This window comes from Bos taurus, chromosome 7, assembly GCF_002263795.3.
Source record: "Bos taurus isolate L1 Dominette 01449 registration number 42190680 breed Hereford chromosome 7, ARS-UCD2.0, whole genome shotgun sequence".
Classification (NCBI taxonomy): domain Eukaryota; kingdom Metazoa; phylum Chordata; class Mammalia; order Artiodactyla; family Bovidae; genus Bos; species Bos taurus.
In genome coordinates, this window is record NC_037334.1 from 59,944,213 (window position 1) to 59,967,532 (window position 23,320).

At 41.8% G+C, this 23,320-nt stretch overlaps 1 protein-coding gene across 6 annotated transcripts in view; it reads right to left on the reverse strand.

Moving 5' to 3' along the window:
• Nucleotides 1-23,320, reverse strand: part of HTR4 (5-hydroxytryptamine receptor 4) — a 212,218-nt gene that overhangs the window by 76,123 nt on the left and 112,775 nt on the right. For all 6 annotated transcript variants that reach the window (XM_015472290.3, XM_024993873.2, XM_010807423.4 and 3 more), the window contains 2 exon segments: nucleotides 17,795-17,920; nucleotides 16,167-16,367 (listed from right to left, as the gene is read on the reverse strand). In XM_015472290.3, coding sequence (XP_015327776.1) covers nucleotides 16,167-16,367; nucleotides 17,795-17,920 — 327 coding nt within the window.

A 23,320-nucleotide genomic window follows, 5' to 3' on the forward strand; every position in this document is an offset into this window, starting at 1 on the left:
TCCTTCAAAAGTGGTTTTCTGTAACTTCCAGTTTTACCCTCTGTCTCAAATTAAAATTTCTATTTCTGATTCTCCTTCTGCACAGTGGTCCTAGATATCTAAGGAGAGGTTTTACGTTTCTCTTGAGTTTTATTTTCTGGTAAAAATATTCCCAGTTGCATGCAACCCAGGTTGATTTTTCATACCAAAGTACATTTTGCAATGTATGGAGACATATTTTGTTGTCATAATTGGAAAGGATGATGCTACTGACATTCAAGGAACAGGGGTCAGAAATGCTGCCAGATGTCTTACAATGCACAAGACAGCCCGCTACCACAAAGAGTCATCTGATCTACAATGACAGTAGTGCTGCAGTTGAAAACCTTTGGTCCAGAGGAGGTGATTTTCACCAACAGCAGGGACTCTGTGTCCTCTGCATGTGTTAGAGTGCCAGTCCCTGTTAAGAATGGTAGCTATAAGGACAGCATAATTCTCTGGTGTATTCTATACAGATCAGAGAAGACTAGAATATTACCTTCCGCTCTACCCACCATAACTTAATACAACCTACAGGACACCCAGCAGTACAGTATAAGAGACCTGCACCTTCTCAGAGCTATGATCTAGGACAGGCTGTGAGAAAGTCCACCCCTAACTGGTTTATACGTTTCACAGATGTTTGCCAGTTCTCAATGGTATCCTCAATGCCTAGTACAATGCTGTATATAGAGTTATACTCACAAAAGGGCTGAATAAATAGTAAACCCTTGATCACTACCAATTAAAATAAATAACACTAAAATGTGGGACCAGGTTTTGAGAATGTGAAAAGCTGTGTCTATCAGAGGGATGAGGAAAGGTTGTCTCCAATAAGTGTCTTTTAAGTTGGATTTTGGGCTTTCCCAGTGGCTCAGAGGTAAAGATTCTGCCTGGAGTGCAGGAGCCACAGGCTCAGTCCCTGGATTGGGAAGATCCCCTGGAGGAGGGCATGGCAACCCACTCCAGTATTCTTGCCTGGAGAATCCCATGGACAGAGGAGCCTGGTGGGCTACAGTTCACATGGCTGCAAAGAGTGGGATTGAAGCGACTTAGCACAACACAGCACAAGGACAGTGGAGGAGAAAATATGATCCAAGTGTTATAAAGAGCATGGACAAGGACCCGGAACAGAAATTTTATATATATATACACATCCATCTGTAAATATACATCCATGATTCTACATACACATATAAATATAACAGAGTACAATTAGCTGGATGGGAGAGTGTTTATATGGAAGTAGAAGGAAGTAAGCCTAAAAAAGCTGATTGAGGGGAAGATCCCAGTGCAATGGTTCTCCAATGATGATGTGCTTCAGAATCACCTGGAGAGTTTACTGAAACACAAGTACAGGTAACTGAATGGGGCCTAAGAATTTGCATTTCTGATACATTCCCAAATGATCTGTTGATGGCCATCTGGTGACCACACTTTGAGACAATTGTCTCAGAGGTTTTTGAATGCTATGCTAGGAAGAGTCACCAAAAGTTTTTTTGAACTGGGAAATGTCCATCACAATCAAACACTGCTCTACCAAAGAAACTGAATTACAACAAATTCAAGAAAAAGAATGGTTGGTTCACAGGCTAGCTGGATAGTATTCATTAGAAAAAGCAATTCTGTCTCATCTGCTGCTGCTGCCACTGCTGCTAAGTCACTTCAGTCGTGTCCGACTCTGTGCGACCCCATAGACAGCAGCCCACCAGGCTCCCCCATCCCTGGGATTCTCCAGGCAAGAACACTGGAGTGGGCTGCCATTTCCCTCTCCAATGAATGAAAGTGAAAAGTGAAAGTGAGGTCGCTCAGTCGGGTCTGACTCTTAGCAACCCCATGGACTGCAGCCTACCAGGCTCCTCCATCCATGGGGTTTTCCAGGCAAGAGTACTGAAGTGGGTTAATCCACTGGATTAATCTAGGTCTGTTCTCTAGTCTTCCACTGGACAATTCACACTCTTTTTTTTAACCAGAATACTTTTACAAAGTGGTTAAGTAAATGTTTAAATGACAAATGAGGTTCCAGATGGCCAGGATTAACTAAAATGTAGCAAGGATATTTACAAAGTAATATATTATGCAAAACATTTCCAAGTATTGCTCACAAAACTGCATTAAAATCCCCTTTGGTAGACCAGTCACTAGCTTCCCCAACTATGCCTGCCTGCCTGCCAAGTCACTTCAGTCGTGTCCGACTCTGTGCGACCCCATGGACTGCAGCCTACCAGGCTTCTCCATCCCTGGGATTCTCCACGCAAGAACACTGGAGTGGGTTGCCATTTCCTTCTCCAATGCATGAAAGTGGAAAGTGAAAGTGAAGTCATGTCCGACTCTTAGTGACCCCATGGACTGCAGCCTACCAGGCTCCTCCATCCATGGGATTTTCCGGGCAACAGTACTGGAGTGGGGTGCCATTGCCTTCTCCCTCCCCAACTATAGCCATGTGTAAATGTGTAATCAACTTGCTTTTAAATGTCTCTGGAGACACAACTTACTTTGACAACTTTTAGAAGGCAGTCGTGTATTTTTATGTTCCATGCTAATCTTTCCCATTCCTCTTGCAATTAAGGAAAATTCTTCCTCCTCACTTACTGCCCTTCCAACCACAGTGAAGGCAGAAAGAGCAAAGAGAACTTGGAGCCCTACACTTTCAGAATCAGAGGAGATTTTACCAGTCATCTTACATTTTTGCATCTGGGTACCACCAACTCTGTGGTCTTAGAATCAGTTACTTAACCTCTCCAAGACTCAGTTTCCTCATCTGGGACTGTTATGTCCAGCTAATTGACTGGCTGTGAGAATTGATGACCAACATGTTTAAAACTTTTTTAAAGTTTTTTTGTTAAAAGTTTTTTTTTGTTTAAAAGAAAGTTCCTGACACATAAAGCTTAAGAAAGAGTTCAGTTCAGTTCAGTTCAGTCGCTCAGTCGTGTTCGACTCTTTGCGACCCCAGCACGCCAGGCCTCCCTATCCATCACCAACTCCCAGAGTTCACTCAAACTTATGTGCATCAAGTTGGTGATGCCATCCAGCCATCTCATCCTCTGTCGTCCCCTTCTCTTCCTGCCCCCAATCCCTCCCAGCATCACGGTCTTTTCCAATGAGTCAGCTCGTCGCATCAGGTGGCCAAAGTACTGGAGATTCATCTTTAGCATCAGTCCTTTCAATGAACACCCAGGACTGATCTCCTTTAGAATGGACTGGTTGGATCTCCTTGCAGTCCAAGGGACTCTCAAGAATCTTCTCCAACACCACAGTTCAAAAGCATCAATTCTTTGGCACTCAGCTTTCTTCACAGTTCAACTCTCACATCCATACATGACCACTGGAAAAACCATAGCCTTGACTAGATGGACTTTTGTTGGCAAAGTAATGTCTCTGCTTTTGAATATGCTATCTAGGTTGGTCATAACTTTCTTTCCAAGGAGTAAGTGTCTTTTAATTTCATGGCTGCAATCATCATCTGCAGTGATTTTGGAGCCCCCCGAAAATAAAGTCTGACACTATTTCCACTGTTTCCCCATCTATTTGCCATAAAGTGATGGGACCAGATACCATGATCTTAGCTTTCTGAATGTTGAGCTTTCAGCCAACATTTTCGCTCTCCTCTTTCACTTTCATCAAGAGGCTTTTTAGTTCCTCTTCACTTTCTGCCATAAAGGTGGTGTCATCTGCATATCTGAGGTTATTGATATTTCTCCCAGCAATCTTGATTCCAGCTTGTGCTTCTTCCAGCCCAGCATTTCTCATGATGTACTCTGCATAGAAGTTAAATAAGTAGGGTGACAATATACAGCCTTGACGTACTCCTTTCCCTATTTGGAACCAGTCTGTTGTTCCATGTCCAGTTCTAACTGTTGCTTCCTGATCTGTATACATACTTCTCAAGAGGTAGGTCAGGTGGTCTGGTATTCCCATCTCTTTCAGAATTCTCCACACTTTATTGTGATCCACACAGTCAAAGGCTTTGGCATAGTCAATAAAGCAGAAATAGATGTTTTTCTGGAACTCTCTTCCTTTTTCCATGATCCAGCAGATGTTGGCAATTTGATCTCTGGTTCCTCTGCCTTTTCTAAAACCAGCCTGAGTATCTGGAAGTTCACGGTTCACGTATTGCTGAAGCCTGGCTTGGAGAATTTTGAGCATTACTTTACTAGCGTGTGAGATGAGTGCAATTGTGTGGTAGTTTGAGCATTCTTTGGCATTGCCTTTCTTTGGGATTGGAATGAAAACTGACCTTTTCCAGTCCTGTGGCCACTGCTGAGTTTTCCAAATTTGCTGGCATATTGAGTGCATCACTTTCACAGCATCATCTTTCAGGATTTGAAATAGCTCCAGTGGAATTCCATCACCTCCACTAGCTTTGTTCGTAGTGATGCTTTTTATTCCAAGCCCCTCTGATATATGTATGCGTGCATGTGTTCTAAGTCAATTCAGTTGTGTCAAACTCTGTGTGACTGCATGGTTACAGCCCACCAGGCTCCTCTTTTCATGGGGATTCTCTGGACAAGAGTACAGGCGTGGGTTGCCATGCCCTCCTCCAGGGGATCTTCCCAACCCAGGGATCAAACCTACATCTTTTACATCCTCTTCATTTGCAGGCAGGTTCTTTACCACTGGTGCCACCTGGGAAGCTCCAATCTTATATGTATATATGTATATATATATATATATCATAAATATTATTGTAAACTAATTTAAATACGTTTTGGAACAGGGACTCTACATCATTTAACAAATAACATAGAAGCCATTGAGTTCAACCTCTTTCCTGGTCGTTGATTATAAGAAACAAAAGGCAAATGAGTTGATCCCTCAAGTTGAATGGAAACAATGAGACCATACTGGCTACAAGCAGTGAGGTTGATTAGATGTAGCATCCTCTCATAGACTTAATCCAGGCCCAACTTTTCTACCTGGGATGGCTGAAGATCACATCTTGAATGATCCACAGAAATAAAATCTCCAATTAAGATAAGCTAAAGAAAAAAATGTCAATCACTGTAGAGAAGAGATGAAGTATCAGGTGACTGATAAGATCTGGATTTTGGAATGGAATAAGAAAACAGAAACCTTTCACCACAAATATTTTCACGATTCCTAATCAATAAACCACAGTCATCTTTAAAATTTAAGAATAAAGTGTTAAAGATCTTCATTGAACCAGCAAACTTAGGATTTACAAGTGCATTTTGCCTTTAGCAAGAAAATCGGTAAGTTCTAGTCCCAAACATTTGATGCGTGTTCCTTTTGACTTTGGACATATCTTTGGACACTACACATCTTGTGTCTCTGTTTTCTTATGTGTAAACAGGGTATTGACTTACATCTGAGTTTTTATAAGAGGTTGTAATTGTAATGAATTAAAGATGGCCACATCTCCCATCCAGGGATAGGGGATTTGCATCCTTCCCACAGGGCTGCCCTGTGACTGATTTGACCAACAGAGTACATTGGAAGTGTTGTATGACAGTCCCAGGTTCAATTTTTAATAAGACTCTTGGTTTCTTGGAGTCAGGAGCTGTCGTGTAAAAAATCTAGCATGCATCAACATGAGATCATGAATAGGGGTCACATGGGCAGAGAGAAGAGCCTGGCTGAGCCTAGCCTTCCAGATGACCCCACCAAGATGCCAGGTATGTAACTAAATGACCTTGGACCCTCCAGGCCAGTTCAGTCTCCAGTTAAAAGCCACCAAGTGACTTCAGCCAAGCCGAAGCTCCTGATGAACAGAACTGTGACATCTAATAATAATGCATGGTTGTATAAGGCATTAAGTTTTGGGGTAGATGTTACACCCAACCACAGAGGTAATCAGGTAGCATACAGTCGGAGGTAACTGTGGGGTTTACCAGCTGGGCAGTAATTCTCCTTCCAGGAGGTGATCCATATTTTGGGGGCAGAATTTTAGAGAAAGAGACCAATCTTTCTGCTCTTGATTGTGTTATATTTTAGTTCCTCCAGTTATCTTTTAAGGAGGTGGAGAAGACAGAAAAGCACCAGTAGCTCAAGAAGAAACTAAAGCCCTTTTTCTTGGCATCCCAAGAGGGTCGGCAAGCTGCCAGTCATCTGGGGGATCTGTGGTGAAGACCTCACAGGGATGTTCCCCAGGAGCCAGGCACAAGAAGGGGCTGAGAATGCAGCCATGAGCAGAGATAAAACTGTGGGTTCCAGTAAGGAAAAACTATAGGGGTGGAAGGACAGGGAAAGACTGCTTCCTGTCAGAGATGCAGAGGGCATCAGATCGAGTCTTTGCACATAATCCCACATGCAATGTGAAGATTTAATGTTTACTATGTTCTTCTTGGTTAAATATTCTTCTGTACACCATGATAAGAAAACTTGCAAGAAGGGGAATATCAGTTGTCTAGGAAGGTGTCTCCTGAGTTATCATTGACTGAAAGAAAAAGGATAATCCACTAAAAATATAATCTGCAAAAATCTTAGAAGGGTTTACTGAACACACACAAAGGATTCCAAGGTATACTTTGATATATATGAACTGATCAATCTGTTAGTAGACACTGGATGATTATCCCACTGACCCTTCCAGACTAAGCCCAAGGGTCACATTCCCTGGAAAGCTCTTCTGGCCCCAAAAAGCTCTGGGGAGACTCTCTCCTGGTCAGAGATGTGGATTGGTTCTTCATCTCTGCATTTTTTTTGGGGGGGGGCGGGTGGGGCGGGGCATGCCACATGACTTGTGGGCTTCCCTGGTTCCTCAGTGGTGAAGAATCCGCCAGCAGTGCAATAGACACAGGAGATGTGGGTTGAATCCCTGGATTGGGAAGACCCACTGGAGAAGGAAATGGCAACCCATTCCGGTATTTTTGCCTGGGAAATCCCATGGACAGAGGAGCCTGGAGGGATACAGTCTTGTGCTTAGTCACTCAGTAGTGTCTGATTCTTTGCAACCCTTTGGACTGTAGCCTGCCAGATTCCTCTGCCCATGAGGATTCTCCAGGCCAGAATACTGGAGGGGGTTGCCATGCCCTCCTCCAGGGGATCTTCCCGACTCAGGAATCAAACTCAGGTCTCCTGCATTGTAGGCGAATTCTTTACCATCTGAGCCGCCAGGGAAGCCCAGGCTACAGTCTATGGGGTTGCAAAGAGTTGGACATGACTGAGCAACTAAAGAGCAGCAGCAGCACATGACTTGCAGCATCTTAGTTCCCTGACCAGGGATTAAACCCATGCCCCAGCAGTGAAAGTGCTGAGTCCTAACCACTGGACAACCCGGGAAATCCCTCTGCCCTGGTGCTTTACAGTACCTCGTATATATGGGTGACACAGCGTTTCTCTAGCTATATTATAATTGTTCACTTATTTCTCTGCTACAATTACTACTATTCAAATCATGTTGCTGTTGTTTAGTTGCCAAGTTGTGTCTGACTCTTTTACAACCCCCTGGACTGCAGTCCCCCAGACTTCTCTGTCCATGGAATTTCCCAGGCAAGAATACTGGAGTGGGTTGCCATTTCTTTCTCCAGGGGGTCTTTGTTACCCAGAGGTCAAACCTGCATCTCCTGCATCGGCAAGTGGATTCTTTACCACTAAACCACCAAGGAAGCCCATTCCTACTATACACACCACCTATTTTTTTAGGACACACTTTGTGTCAGAAGTATTCTATGTTATTTTTAATTCCTACAGCAACTCTGCAAGGCAGCATTCAACATCCACACTTTAAATATAAAGAGGCTGAAGCCCATAGAATTTAATACACTTGCTGAACATCACACAGCCAGATATGGTAGAACTGGGACTGAATCCCACATTTGCCAAAGTTCATACCCTGGTAATGCTAACAAAAGGGCAAGGCTTGACACAAGCCTTCCTATCTAGACATAGGAAGGACTGTATGCAATGTCCTATAAGCTTTCTGAGCTAAGGACACAAGAAAAAAGACATATTTAAAGATGAAACTGACAGATAATACACAGGAATAATAACGAAGAAGCTACTGCAATAACCTAGAAACAAGATGAAAAAACTTTAAGATGGGGAAGATAGATTTGAAAGATATTTATGAAAATATAGCTAAGACTCAGCATTTGGCTGGTCATAGTAGATAAGTAAAAGATGCCCTCAAAGAATTACCTTTAAATGATGAAAAGTTAACTAATAAATGCACCTTTGATGTACAAAGTGGAAAAGGATAATATTTATGATGGAAATTTCCACTTTGGGATTAAGAAGACGTAAAGATGCTTAAGGCAAGATGTTGAACAGGCAGCTGCCTGTTCTACAGAGACCAGAGGCATGGGACATGGAACATAGGACAAGACAGCAGGAGAGATGAAGGCAGAGGTGCTGATAAAGCCACAGGATGGCTGATCCCTCCAAAAAAAGAGAAAGAAGATATCCAGGGCTGGAAGGCTGAGGGTCTAACCTTGAAGGACACTCAACTGTGCAACAGGAAGAAAAAGATGACTATCAGTGTCAGAGAGGGCACTCACAATAGCCACCAGGAATTCGCACTGGGACAGGGAAGCAATAATGGAATAATAATTGTGGCTAACTTTTACTGAACATTTACTAGTTGCCACAAACTAGTATACCTTTTTTTGGCATATACTCAGTAATTTAATCTTCAGAACCTCCAAACAGAATATGGGACTTCTCAAGTGGCTCAGTGGTAAAGAATCTATCTGCCAATGCAGAAGACACAGAAGATGTGGGTTTGATCCTTGGGTTGGGGAGATCCCCTGGAGGAGGAAATGGCAACTCACTGCTGTATTCAAGGACCCTTATTCAACGGACATGAATCTGAGTAAACTCTGGGAGAGAGTGGAGGACAGAGGAGCCTGGCATGCGGCAGTCCATGGGATGGCAAAGAGTCGGACACAACTTAGCAACTGAACAACAACAAAATGGAATACACTATTAATATTATCAGACTTCCCTTGTGGCTTAGCTGGTAAAGAATCCGTATGCAATGCAGGAGACCTGGGTTCGATCTCTGGGTTGGGAAGATCCCTGGAGAAGGGAAAGGCTACCCACTCCAGTATTCTGGCCTGGACGATTCGGTGGACTGTATAGTCCATGGGGTTGCAAAGAGTTGGACATGACTAAGCAACTTTTATTCATTCACTCATTAATATTATTAATGCAATTTTGCTGATGAGAAGACAAAAACCAGAGAATTTAAGTAACTTACTTAAGACCATATAATTGGTAATTAGTCAAAGCTGGGTTTGAATTTAGGAAACCTAGGATCCTAGGTCTCATTCTTCTACATGTATACATCAAGACTTCTAAAAGGGTAGAAAAATTAACACTAAAGTCATATCAAACCACAAGTCACATTTCAGAGCATTCTGTGCTCAGCTAAACATGCCTGGAGCAGCTACTATTGATCTGTAAGAACACAGAAACAGACGAGATAAAGACTGACTCTTAAGGAGCTGGTGAGAGACAGATAAATAAACCAATTATTTAAAAAGTGATAACTGCTGTGTTAATATTTAACATTCTCTGTCTTTTTTTAACATTCTATGGGAGCTCAGAGAAAGAAATAACAAATCTTCTTTGGGAATGAAGCTCAGCCAGTTAGTGGAGAAGGTGAGTACTGAAGAAGGGTGGATATTCACCTGGAAGTGAAGAGGAACTCAAGACACAGGTGCAACGTGGAATTATGAGGAATCACACCACACTCAGGAAATGATAACATACCACTCCCGGGTGGGAACAGAGACAGGAACACATAGACTGAGGATAATTCTGAGGAAAAGGACTGAAATACAAGCTAAGAATTTAGCCTATATTTAATAATGTGTCACCAAAAAACCTCTGGGGCTTTGCACACGCTGTTTCCTAGAACTGCTGCTCCCCACACCTCACCTTCTCCCTCTTCACCTACTGGCACCTACCTCACCTACAGACCCCAGCTTCAGCATCACTTCTTCTGATAGCTGTCCCTGCATAGGAGGTCACATGCTCCAACAACTCCTTTGACTTCCCCTTATTCTATTTCAATAACCACCAATTTTACTGTAATTATCTACCTACTATCTGTATTTTTCACTAAAATCTCTGTAATTCAGAGCTATTCTGATTGTTCACCATTGTACTCCCAGGGCTCTACTCAACTCAAAGCAATTAGTAAGCACTCAATAAATAGCTGATAAAATGAATATAAAAATAAGATTTCATATCCTCTAGCATGAACTTCAACTCAACAAATATTACTATTATATAAAAGCATGAACTTCAGAGAGTATGTGAGAAGCGGAAACTTGTAATCCCCACTCCTTGCAGAAATGCATTTCAATCCTGTTGGGAAAACAAATTAATTGTGTGACACAAGCTCACAGTGACAGACACTTTTCATTTATACACTGCAAAACTGAGTTATGCTCCAGGGAGATCATTAAGAAATGCCAGCACATTTATCTCCAGCACAGGATGAAATATACAATCTTTGACTCAGAACTGTATGTTTCAGAAGCAAAACTGTTTTAAAAGAAAATGTGTGACTGAGTATCTGCTGGAGGAGTTTTGCAGATAAAACACATCAAATTCCTGGGCTGCCAAGAGAAAGGATGGCAATTCAGATGGACACATAGAAGAGAAGCTCATGCGGTGCTACAGATAATGGTATCCTCAATGAAGAGAAAGGGAACTACTTTTGAGCTAAATACAGGGCAATACACAGCATGATCAGAGAAAGAGCATCAGTGGCAAAAAGTCAAGAAGTACGGTATGCGAAGCCAGTGGAAGGACCTATCGATATATGCCTTAGTGTAAAGAAGACTTGGGGATGACACACCTCTGTCGTGTTGTGGAGACTCCATAAAGATACCTGTCAGTCTTCAGGTCAGCTTAAGAGAAGTTGATAGCTGCTATTCATGTCGCCCAACATCCCTCTTTCCAGAGGGAAATGAAATGTCATTTTCCTGTGATGGATGCTTCTGGTAAAGGTGGCAGTCACAGGGCCTCATCTCTGCCCAGCAACCATATGTGTCAGCCCCACACCATGATGATTAGTCAAGAGGAGAGTGTCTGGCTCAGGCACAGTCAATAGTCTTCAATGAGAAATAGCATTTAGGTTTATCTTCTTTGGATTCATGAGGTAAGGATGCTTTAAGACTCATGCTGCCTACAGCTATTCTTCAACCCAGCCTGAGAATGAATCCAACAAGTAAACAGCATAGGGACAGAGAGGGACAGACACAGAGAAATAGAGACACAGAGAGAAGGACAGAGAGAAAGAGAAGGAAAGAGGAGACAAAGGAGAGGGAGCAGAGATACCGGGAGAGAGCTAGACTAGATGATAATGGTCAAACCCTGCAGAGCCATGTCTGAAGCCTGACTTTTCAGCTACAAATCAATCAGTTTATTTTCTGTCACACAATAATGAAAAAGACCTTACTAAAATATCACCCGAGAAGCAGGTTGGTAAAAACACTACCCTCAGGCAATTCATTAGGACATATACAGAGAAAGCCCTCTTCAAGGTCTTATTTAAAACATAAAACCATTGAGTAAACTAAAAATATATTCACATAACAAGTATGCTTATTGCATTTGAAATGATCGGCATTTAGAGGGGACTATTATTTACAGTTGTTAACTCTAGAGTATACAGTTGTGGAGGTGGAGAGGAAGAAATGGGGACATTTTTATGTTTTACTTGTGAAATAATGACTTTTTTACAATGCTCAGATAGTATTGTTATGATATTTTAAAACTATAATGATTAGAAAGGACCTTGGTGAACGAAATCAAACACAAGGTCATGAACTGGAGTTGGACGAATGAAGATGAAGGTGAGGGTCATCATGAGGAAGAATCTGCTAATAGGAGATGGTGAGGGCTCCCCTGGGGGGAGACTTTAGGGCATTTTGTGAGCAAGCAGAGAACTCTTTGGTCAGAAAGATGTCCATGCTCCCCACCTTGTTCTGACCCCAGAAGGAACTTCTCACACCTATGTCAGAATGTTCTCAGAGATTTGAGGAATGTGCTATCCGAGGAGCATGTCCAGCTAAAAGCCCTCTGTGGACACACTTACAGTCAAGAAGTGTTAACTTCCAGTAAAGAGAAAACTGAGTGCATATTTCAGAAATTAGTAAAAATGACCAAGATCCAAATGACCATCCAGCCTAGCCAACACTACTCTCTACTGCTCCCAGATAACCATTTTAATAGTTTGGTACAATTTCATTCCTACTTTCTCTCATACACACTAACTCATGTACACCCAGATACAAACATCTACATATTTATTTTCCAAAAGTGAAATTACTCTAAACATTAAAGTCTGAAACTTTCTTCCCCCCCTACACATAATATACCAGTGATATCTTTCTAGGACATCACACATAACTCTTTCTTATGGTTTTAATGGTTGCATTATATTTCACTTTAAAAATTAGCATTTTATTACAAATACTTGGTTGGTTTTAATTTTCACAGTAAACCTTAGATTTAAAACAACCAATTATATGTAAAGCTTTAATGCTGTTTTTCACCTCCCATGACCCATATTATGTGATGCATGTATTTTAATCATATTTTGGAAATTATTTCTAATGAGTCAATAAACTTTCATTAACAGGTTTCAGTCCTCAAAGCACTAGGAAGCACAGTGGATAGAGAAAGATAGCTAGAGTAATGCATTATATGTGTATATATATATATAATTTTAACTTTTTATTTTATATTGGAGTATAGCCAATTAACAATGCTGTGATGGTTGCAAGTGCACAGCAGAGCAACTCAGCCATACACAGGCATTTAATAATATATTAATGGAGTCTTGCATTTTGCTTTGATACAGAGGTCTACCATCTGGGTGGAATTAGGAATCAAGGTGAGCATTCTTGGTCGAGAGGCACTACCTACATCAGTCACCCCAAAGACTCAGAGCAGCTTTAGAGAGGACAAGACATCCTGCTAGATGTCACTTGATGAGCAGTAATATCACACTTCGCTGAGACATTCATTCTGTACTTCAGCCCAGCCTGGCCCAGCCCAGTTGTAATGGCTGGGAGGAGCACAGCAAAATAGAAGCTAGATACAAATAAGATCCCACTCTTTCAGGCTAAACTGTCCTGTAACATCTAGAGTGAACCTTCCAGCTCAATGAGAATGTCACTCTTGGGACAGAAAATGATGGGAGATAAATGGCAAGTTTCCAAGACTCTCAGAAGAAAACAAAATCATTTGACTTCATTTATTAATAACTTATGGTATTGGAGTTTCTGACGTCCACTCTCAGAGAAAGAAATGGAATTATTGGCAGCACTGTTCAAAAAGAGAAATGTGCTGAACATTCCATTTGTTCAACGGTATTTATAAAATTCCTAAATCAGTATTTATGTAATTACTGGTTAACTGACAGTCTCCCAAATAAAACGTAAGTTCTGTGAAGGCAAGAGCTTGGTCCTTACTCATACTCTCGCACTTTTTCCCATGGCAGGGGGACAGAGACATTTAAGAGAAAAAAATGAAAGAAAAATCAGTTGTGGTTTTAATCACAATTGCACTAAGTTTTTAAAGGAGAAGACTGGATCTGACCAGCTCAGAGAGGACTTCTGCAAGAAGGAGAGGATTGAGCTAAAATGTGAAACATATGCGAGAGAGGAGGGAGCAAAGGAGCTTTGTGGGCAGAGGGATGAGCCAAGGCCCTGAGGTGGCTGAGTACAGAGCACTAGAAAGGTCAAGAGTGAGGCTGGTGAAGGGCATCAGGAGCATAAAGTGGGGCTGGACATATAGGTAGCAAATAGATGATGCAAAACTCTACAAGCCAAGGAGTTTGGTCTTATTTTTGGTGCAATGAATAGCCATTGAAGGGTTTTAAGCAAAAGAACAACAGGATAAGAGCTGCAGTATTAGAAGAGAGCTTGTAAACACTGAGTGGATTAGAGGGGATAAAAGGAATGTGGGGAAAATAATTAGGAGGTTGTTGCAGTGATATCCGAAAGACAATATAGTCTGGACTAGAATGACAGAGATGGGAAGAAATAGACTCAGATCCGTGATGGAAGGAAAGTAAATAGGACTTGTCATTACTTAAATGCAGTGGATAAGGAAAGACCACATTAAGAGTAACTACCTGGTTTCTAGGTGTGGCAGCTGCTGGAAAAGCTACTCACTGAGAAGGAGGTCCAAGTTTGGTAAGAAAGACCATGGGTTGTATGGACAGAAACTGAAATTAGCATCCACTAACATTGAGGGCTGTGCCAAGCTGGGTCAATGCTATGCTTTAAATGGATCATCTAATTCATCCTAACTGCCATCCTATAAAATAGGTGCTGCTGCTCCCATTTTTAGAGATGAGAAAACTGAGATTTGGAAAGGCTTAGTAATTTATTGCCATTCTCAGAGCTAAAAATTGGCTGAGCTGGGATGTGAACCTGGATTTCCTTGGCTCTAAAGCAGATGGTTCTTAATTACCAGCCCATACTGCTTCATGACAACTGAGGTCTACTTAGGAAAAATTTCATGGTTTCAAAAGGGCATGATACTTACCCTAGAACTCTGAAGCCAAAGCTTCCTCGGAAACCTTCAGTTTTCCTCTCCAGGCCTCCCAGAACAACTGTCCACATCAGCAAGATGATTCTACACTTTCTCCCATCCTTCACTCCCCACCCACTCAGGCTTTTGGCCAACCTTCAAGGTTACCTCCAGTTGCCCTCATCTCCTCAATTTTGCCTTCTCTGAATTAATATGATATTTTCAGTCTCACCACTTAGTTTGGCAACACTTAAATGAGGGCTACCCTGCAGGATGTCCATATATTCTCAACTTCCTCACATTTTATTTTTCCTATTGTGGATTTTTTTTAACATTATATACTGACTGTCTTATAAAGCCTTTCAAGCACTGAAGTCAGATTGTTGTAAATAAGCTAATAAACACAAAAACTGTGACACTCTGGTTCTGGCGGCCAACCAACAGCTCTGCTTTACCAATGTTATTATCTCTAGTTGTGGAGTGGAATCTCATTGCATTTAAATTACACACATTCATCTATATATTCTTGGCAGAGCAAGAGACAGAGAACATGCACATTCTAAACAGAGCAGGCCATTATGCATGCCATTCTAATCCATAAACACGTGTCCCATAAAATAGGAGATGAATTAACTGATTTGAGTCCCTAAGGATCTTTTCCAGTATGAGTAATTATCTGGACAAACTCTGATTTTAGCGTATAAAGGTACATATTTTAGATAAACCACAATCTAATTTTAAGTCAACTATTCTTACTATTGCTGTATTAAGGAACCTATCCTAGTAACCTATCCCAAGATTAGGGGGAAAGTTGGGTCTCCTGGACTAATCAAAAGACAGTAAGAGATTGTCCCTGGCAATTCTGATAACACAAGACTTTCACACCATACTTTCTTTTGGGATCTACCCCTAAGACATGACTACAGTGATGGCAGTATATGTTCGGTTAATCATCTGACTTTTAAATTGTATTCTCCCTTTATTATTGAAAATAAATAAGCAGGAACTAGAAAATGAAAAGTGCTGATACAACTGATAAACACATGTCTCCAACAAATGAGGCAAAGATGGAAATCATTAGGCCTCCTGAAGTCAAATGTGAAAAAAGAAGAACCCAGCTATGCAAGAGGAATGGAATTCTAACCTAGGTCCAAAAAGCAAACAATTATTAGGGATTAATAATCACCTTTGATTTTTTGGAAAAGAGCCTCCCCGGTCACAGGCACAAATCTAAATATGCACATAAAATTATGATACAGGTGCATTATCAGAAGGTCGTGTTCAAACAGAACACTATCACTCTGAACTACCCTGCTGCCTACTGGGCAGATAGGTTAATTCTTGCTTCTCAGCATCCTCAGGATTTTCTTCGTGCCATCAGCATACAATTTCAGGCTTACCTATGGGAAACATGGTTGCCAGTACCTATCACTATTTAGACTGTAAGCTCCTTGCAGGCAGCTTCTAGGCCTTACTCATCTCTGTGTCTGCAGTGCCTTAGAGAATGCCTGACTAAAAGAGGGTGCTGTACAAAAGCCGGAGAGTGAATAAATAAGTGAACAGCCAGATTCACCTCTCTGAGATTCATTTCCTCTTATGAATCAAAGAAGAAAAAAGACACAGCCCAATGGCCATCAGGTTGTTGTCTCCAGTACAGAGCTACACTTTGTACACAGCTCTGGCCTTACCTATCCAGAGAAATGCAGCACAGGTGAAAAATCGATGCTGTTGTGAGCAGGACATCCAGAGATGTCCGGACAAGGCAGAACATCTCCCCGTAAATCCAGATGTCTTGAACCAGCTCAATGGCACCGAAGGGCATCACCAGCACTGACACCAGCAGATCCGCAAAGGCAAGAGACACAATGAAATAATTGGTTTTTATTTTCCTGTGGGTGAAAAAGTGTAAGGGAGGAGGCAGTGGGAAGGACGAAGGAAAGAGGTTAGGGGGAAAGGAGCAGGGAAGAAAAGAGAAGGAAAGGGAAGCAAAGAAATAAGGGAAGAAGGGAGGAAAGAAAAGGAGAGAAAAGTCAGATGTGCAACATATGCTGTGAGATTCAGTTTCCCCTTCTGTCTTGTGTGTGGTCCAGTCACTTTGGACTTCTCCAGACCCCTGGCACCATAAGTCCTCTTTTGCCCTCATCTATGACCACACTGGCCTGACTTGAGCTCCCCCATGCACAGAGACCCTTCCGAGGGTCTTTATGGGGTGTTCTCTCTCCCTACTGTTGGCCTAGCTATACCCTACCAACTCGTTGAGCCTGGTTTAGTCATTCCCAGGAATCCCTCCCAAAGTGCCCCCCTCACAAAGAGAGTCAAATTCCACCATCTTCTACTTTTAGACTGACTACCATGTGCCTCACATTTGTCACAGTGCTTAGAATTTCATTTTTATGTTTTCTTGATTAGAGCATGTCTTACTTTAAGAGGAAGATAGCAACAGATGGGACAGAACTGAACCTTTCATCCCCTTTTGTGGCCTGGTGGATCTTAATCTAGGCTGCACAATAGAATCACCTAGTAAATGTGTCTAAATATCAATGCCCAGGTCTTGCCCTGGATCTATTACTTAGTATATTCTAATATATATATATATTCTAATATATATACTAATATAAGTATATTCCAGATATCATGTCAGACACACTCCTGCAATACATTAGTAATTTTAAAAGGGTCTTTAGGTGATTCTAATTGCAGCCAAGGATGAAGTGGAAAGAGCAGAAGACCAAGGTTTAAATCCTAGATCAGCCACTAGTCAGCTATCCTTTTGGGGCTTCCCTGGTGGCTTAGATGGTAAAGAATCTGCCTACAATGCAGAAGACCCAGGTTCAATCCCTGAGTAAGGAAGATCCCCTGGAGAAGGGAATGGCAACCCACTCCAGTATTCTAGCCTGGAGAATCCCATGGACAGAGGAGCCTGGTGGGTTATAGTCCATGAAGTCACAAAGAGTTGGACATGACTGAGCGACTAAGCACACACAGAGCTATCCTTTCTTTGAATCAGTTAATAAAGTGAGGAGGTTAGATATGCTCTCAGACATTACATATAGTGATCACAACTATTGCAGGAAAAACAACATAGGAAAAAAGTCAGGATGGAAATGCACTTACATGCTTATACTTGTTATGTCAGAACTATGAGATTATATGTGATTTTTTTCCCCTGCTCCATCTTCCAAACATCATTGCCATGTATCTTTTTCCCTTCATAGCTATAAATTCTAGTGGAAATTATAAATTCAGACTCCAGTTCTCCATGGACAGCCCCAAACTCCACCCAGGTTTTCTCATGAGGTTGCCTCACGTGACTCACCTGAGCTGCCTGTCCCTGCACACAGCCGCCATCACCAGCAGGTTCCCCAAGATAGCCATCAGGATAACTGCTGAGAGAAATGTGAGCAGCACGACCTTCTCCACTGACCTGAAACCCGCCTTGGAACTGGAAGACACACAAACACGAAGAACTGAAGGAAACTCTTAAGACACAAAAAGAAAATTAGTTTTTTCCTTCATTCATTTTCAGAAAAGTAACTTCACTGTCGAAGCTGCAAACACACATGTATTGTACACCTAATACATGCCAATGTTTGCACTTGTCACTTTACATGTTATTCTGGTTAACTCCTACATAATGAGAAGGAGGAGGCTCAGAGAGGTGTTAACTACCCTGAGATTGCACAGTAATTCTCTATGAGAGAACTGGAGGCTTTCCTTCAAGAGCACTGAGCTTAGCTTGTGCTCAGAAAGCTTATTTGGTTGATTCTTGTTTGGCACACCAACACAGCTAGGTTGTAAGCTCCATGATGCAGGGACATTGCCTGTTTTCTCCATTGACAATTCAATTTCAATACATCATTCATATTTAGTGAAAGAAGGAATGATGGCATCAAATGAGCAAATGAAGGTAACTTGAACCAGTAATATGTGTGAACACAAAGGCCATCTGTGTTCAGTACCTCATCCCAGTCCACACAGAAGCTTCTGTGTGCAGGTGGGCTGTCCAAGGACTAGGTCACGGCTTGAAGGTTGTTTGTTCCTAAATGGCTGACTTGGACAAACTGTTCTTGGATTATGTGAAGCCCACTGGAAATACAGAATCCATCAATAAACCCAGGGATTCCTTTCACTGCCTTGAACTACATTTCTTTTTGTGCCCAATACAACAGTTCAAATTTGAGCACTTGCGAATTTTAGCAACTGATTCATTTCTATAAACCCAGCCCTCCTAATGTCAATTCAACATTCTGTCTTACTAACTTGGAAGTGAGTGTCCCCTGTCGATAAAAGCACAATAAATGCAGATTGTTCAGAAGCTGCAGGGAAATGTTTGCTTTTTAATATGTTTTTTAAAATGTTCTTTTTAAATGAAGTTTCAAAGGATCTTAAAACTTTTAGACCCAAACACACATTTCAATATGGAGAAACTAAGACTCAGTGAGAGGAACTGAGTTGCCAGAGTGTGTTAGCATCTAGACCAGGAGAAGCTAACTCTGTTAGCCAGTAATCCAAGTCTATGCCCTGACCAATAATGCTGAAGAAGCTGAAGTTGAACGATTCTATGAAGACCTACAAGACCTTCTAGAATGAACACCCAAAAAAGATGTCCTTTTCATCATAGGGGACTGGAATGCAAAAGTACAAAGTCAAGAAATACCTGGAGTAACCAGCAAATTTGGCCTTGGAGTACAGAATGCAGCAGGGCAAAGGCTAATAGAGTTTTGCCAAGAGAATGCACTGGTCATAGCAACACCTTCCAACAATACAAGAGAAGACTCTACACATGAACAACACCAGATGGTCAATACCAAAATCAGATTGATTATATTCTTTGCAGCTAAAGATGGAGAAACTCTATACAGTCAGCAAAAACAAGACTCAGGGCTGACTGTGGCTCAGATCATGAACTCCTTATTGCCAAATTCAGACTTAAATTGAAGAAAGTAGGGAAAACCACTAGACCATTCGGGTATGACCTAAATCAAACCCCTAATGATTATACAGTGGAAGTGAGAAATAGATTCAAGGGATTAGATCTGATAGACAGAGTGCCTGAAGAACTATGGACGGAGATTTGTGACATTGTACAGGAGGCAGGGATCAAGACCATCTTCAAGGAAAAGAAATGCAAAAAGGCAAAATGGTTGTCTAAGGAGGCTTTACAAATAGCTGAGAAAAGAAGAGAAGTGAAAGGCAAAGGAGAAAAGGATAGATATACCCATTAGAATGTAGAGTTCCAAAGAATAGCAAGGAGAGATAAGAAAGCCTTCCTCAGTGAACAGTGCAAAGAAATAGAGGAAAACAATAGGATGGGAAAGACCAGAGACCTCTTCAAGAAAATTAGAGATACCAAGGGAAATTTTCATGCAAAGGTGGGCACAATAAAGGTCAGAAATGGTATGGACCTAAGAGAAGCAGAAGATATTAAGAAGAGGTGGCAAGAATACACAGAAGAACTATACAAAAAAGATCTTCATGACCAAGATAATCATGATGGTGTGATCACTCACCTAGACCCAGACATTCTGGAATGTGAAGTCAGGGGGGCCTTGGGAAACATCACTAGGAACAAAGCTAGTGGAGGTGATAGAATTCCAGTTGGGCTACTGAAAATCCTAAAAGATGATGCTGTGAAAGTGATGCACTCAATATGCCAGCAAATTTGGAAAACTCAGCAGTGGCCACAGGACTGGAAAGGGTCAGTTTTCATTCCAATCCCAAAGAAAGGCAATGCCAAAGAATGCTCAAACTGCCGCACAGTTGCACTCATCTCACACACTAGTAAAATGATGCTCAAAATTCTCCAAGCCAGGCTTCAACAGTACGTGAACCATGAATTTCCAGATGTTCAAGCTGGATCTAGAAAAGGCAGAGGAACCAAATATCAAATTGCCAACATCTGTTAGATCATTGAACAAGCAAGAGAGTTCCAGAAAAACATCTACTATTGCTTTATTGACTATACCAAAGCCTTTGACTGTGTGGATTACAACTAACTCTGGAAAATTCTGAAAGAGATGAGAATACCAGACCACCTGACCTACCTCTTGAGAAATCTGTATACAGATCAGGAAGCAACAGTTAGAACTGGACATGGAACAACAGACTGGTTCTAAATAGGGAAAGGAGTACATCAAGGCTGTATATTGTCACCTGCTTATTTAACTTATATGCAGAGTGCATCATGAGAAACACGGGGCTGGATGAAGCACAAACTGGAATCAAGATTGCTGAGAGAAATATCAGTAACCTCAGATATGCAGATGACACCACCCTTATGGCAGAAAGTGAAGAGGAACTAAAAAGCCTCTTGATGAAAGTGAAAGAGAAGAGTGAAAAAGTTGGCTTAAAGCTCAACATTCAGAAAACTAAGATCATGGCATCTGATCCCATTACTTCATGGCAAATAGATGGGGAAACAATGGAAGCAGTGAGAGACTTTATTTTGGGGGCTCCAAAATCACTGCAGATGGTGACTGCAGCCATGAAATTGAAAGACGCTTGCTCCTTGGAAGAAAAGTTATGACCAACCTAGACAGCATATTAAAAAGCAGAGACATGACTTTGCCAACAAAGATCCGTCTAGTCAAAGCTATGGTTTTTCCAGTAGTCATGTATGGATGTGAGAGTTGGACTATAAAGAAAGCTGAGCACCGAAGAATTGATGCTTTTGAAATGTGGTGTTGGAGAAGACTCTTGAGAGTCCCTTAAACAGCAAGAAGATACAACCAGTCCATCCTAAGGGGGATCAGTCCTGACTATTCATTGGAAGGACTGATGCTGCAGCTGAATGTCCAATACTTTGGCCACCTGATGTGAACTGACTCATTTAAAAAGACCCTGATGCTGGGAAAGATTGAAGGCGGGAGGAGAAGGGGATGACAGAGGATGAGATGGTTGGGTGGCATCACAGACTCAGTGGACATGAGTTTGAGTAAGCTCCCGAGTTGGTGATGGACAGGGAGGCCTGGGGTGCTGCAGTCCATGGGGTCACAAAGAGTCAGACATGACTGAGTGACTAAACTGAATGAACTGGGCACACAGGTCCCAACAAGAAAGAATATCTTCACTGAGCTCTTTTGATTGGAAACCAAGATAGCTTCTAGTTTGAAATGGCAGCAGCCCGCCAAGTCTGGGCTCTGGCTTTGTCTGAAACCTTTTTGTTAAACCTGGCATGGAAGACAAGATGACAACTGGAATAAAGAATCAGAAATTTCCACTCAGCTCACAAGTAGCTTTGTTGCTTCACTGAAGTCCTTATGGCTGGATTCAAATGAAAAGAATTTTAGGTTATGTCCATCTAAATCACCCTTCTGCACCTAAATTCCAACTGTTGCTGGTACAAATCATACACAGGTGAGATTTAACTCAATGAGGAAAGACTTCAGTAGGCTGTTTAGCCCACCCCAAACTATTTCGATTTTAGGCCATGTTAATTGAGGTAAAGTGTCTAATAAAGGAGGTAATAATGCTTTTTGTCTTGTCTTCTTGGAGGCTCTGACTCAGAACCCTTGTGAAATTTGTTCCCCTTTCTAGGTCAAGGCTATGGTTTTTCCAGTGGTCATGTATGGATGTGAGAGTTGGACTGTGAAGAAAGCTGAGCGCCAAAGAATTGATGCTTTTGAACTGTGGTGTTGGAGAAGACTCTTGAGAGTCCCTTGGACTGCAAGGAGGTCCAACCAGTCCATCCTAAAGGAGATCAGTCCTGGGCGTTCATTGGAAGGACTGATGTTGAAGCTGAAACTTCAGTACTTTGGCCACCTCATGGGAAGAGTTGACTCATTGGAAAAGACTCTGATGCTGGGGGTGGATTGGGGGTGGGAGGAAAAGGGGACGACAGAGGACAAGATAGCTGGATGGCATCACCGACTCGATGGACGTGAGTCTGAGTGAACTCCGGGAGATGGTGATGGACAGGGAGGCCTGGCGTGCAGTGATTCATGGGGTCACAAAGAGTCAGACATGACTGAGCGACTGAACTGAACTGAACTAGGTCTCTAAACTTGTGCCTTCTTCCTGGAATGCTTCTTCTCAATATTCATGTCTCAGATTAAAGTTCACCCCATTTAATGTGCTACACTCAAACATTTTTCATTTTCTTATAACCTTTATTGTTATCCAGAATAATAACTTCTGCTATTATTGTCTGTGCCCTACCTCCACAGGCTGACTTTTGGTTATCTTTTTCACCACAATTCCTAGTGCCTGGCACAGTGTCTAACCTATACTGTGTATAGGTAGATGCAGCATATAGGAAGTGCATGATCACTTGCTGAGAGAAAGATATTGAATCATAATGGTGAGGTTTACTCTTCAATGTCTTTGGACAGGTTGCAGGTATAGAAAAGGTTTTACCTAGACAAGAGGAGACCCAGGGATGAAACATAAAAGCTATTTTTAACTCTCTGAGGATTGTCCTTTGAAATAAGAGTAGATTTATGCATTGATTCATTCAACAATACTTTCTAAGCACCTGCCCTGCATTAGGCATTGTTGTAGCCTTAGAGCAGCAGAAATAAGCAAAACGGAGAGCAATAAATAGATAAGCAAGAATATAGATACATTTAGTTAGTAATATGAACTGCAAGTGGGGGCTGAAAGCCTGGTTATTAAATGGGGGTTGTCAGTGAAGCTCAGCGATAGGATTGTCACAGCTTATGACCTCCAGGTTATGTAACTATGTGGGACCAGTGAACAGCCTCTAAACAGTGGCTCTCTACGTTGGCTGCATATGGAAATCACCTGAAGAGCCTTAGAAAATGCTGATATTAGAACCCGATTCTCAAAGACTCTGATTTAGTTACTCTGGGTCGCAGCCTGAATATTAGAATTTTTAAAAACT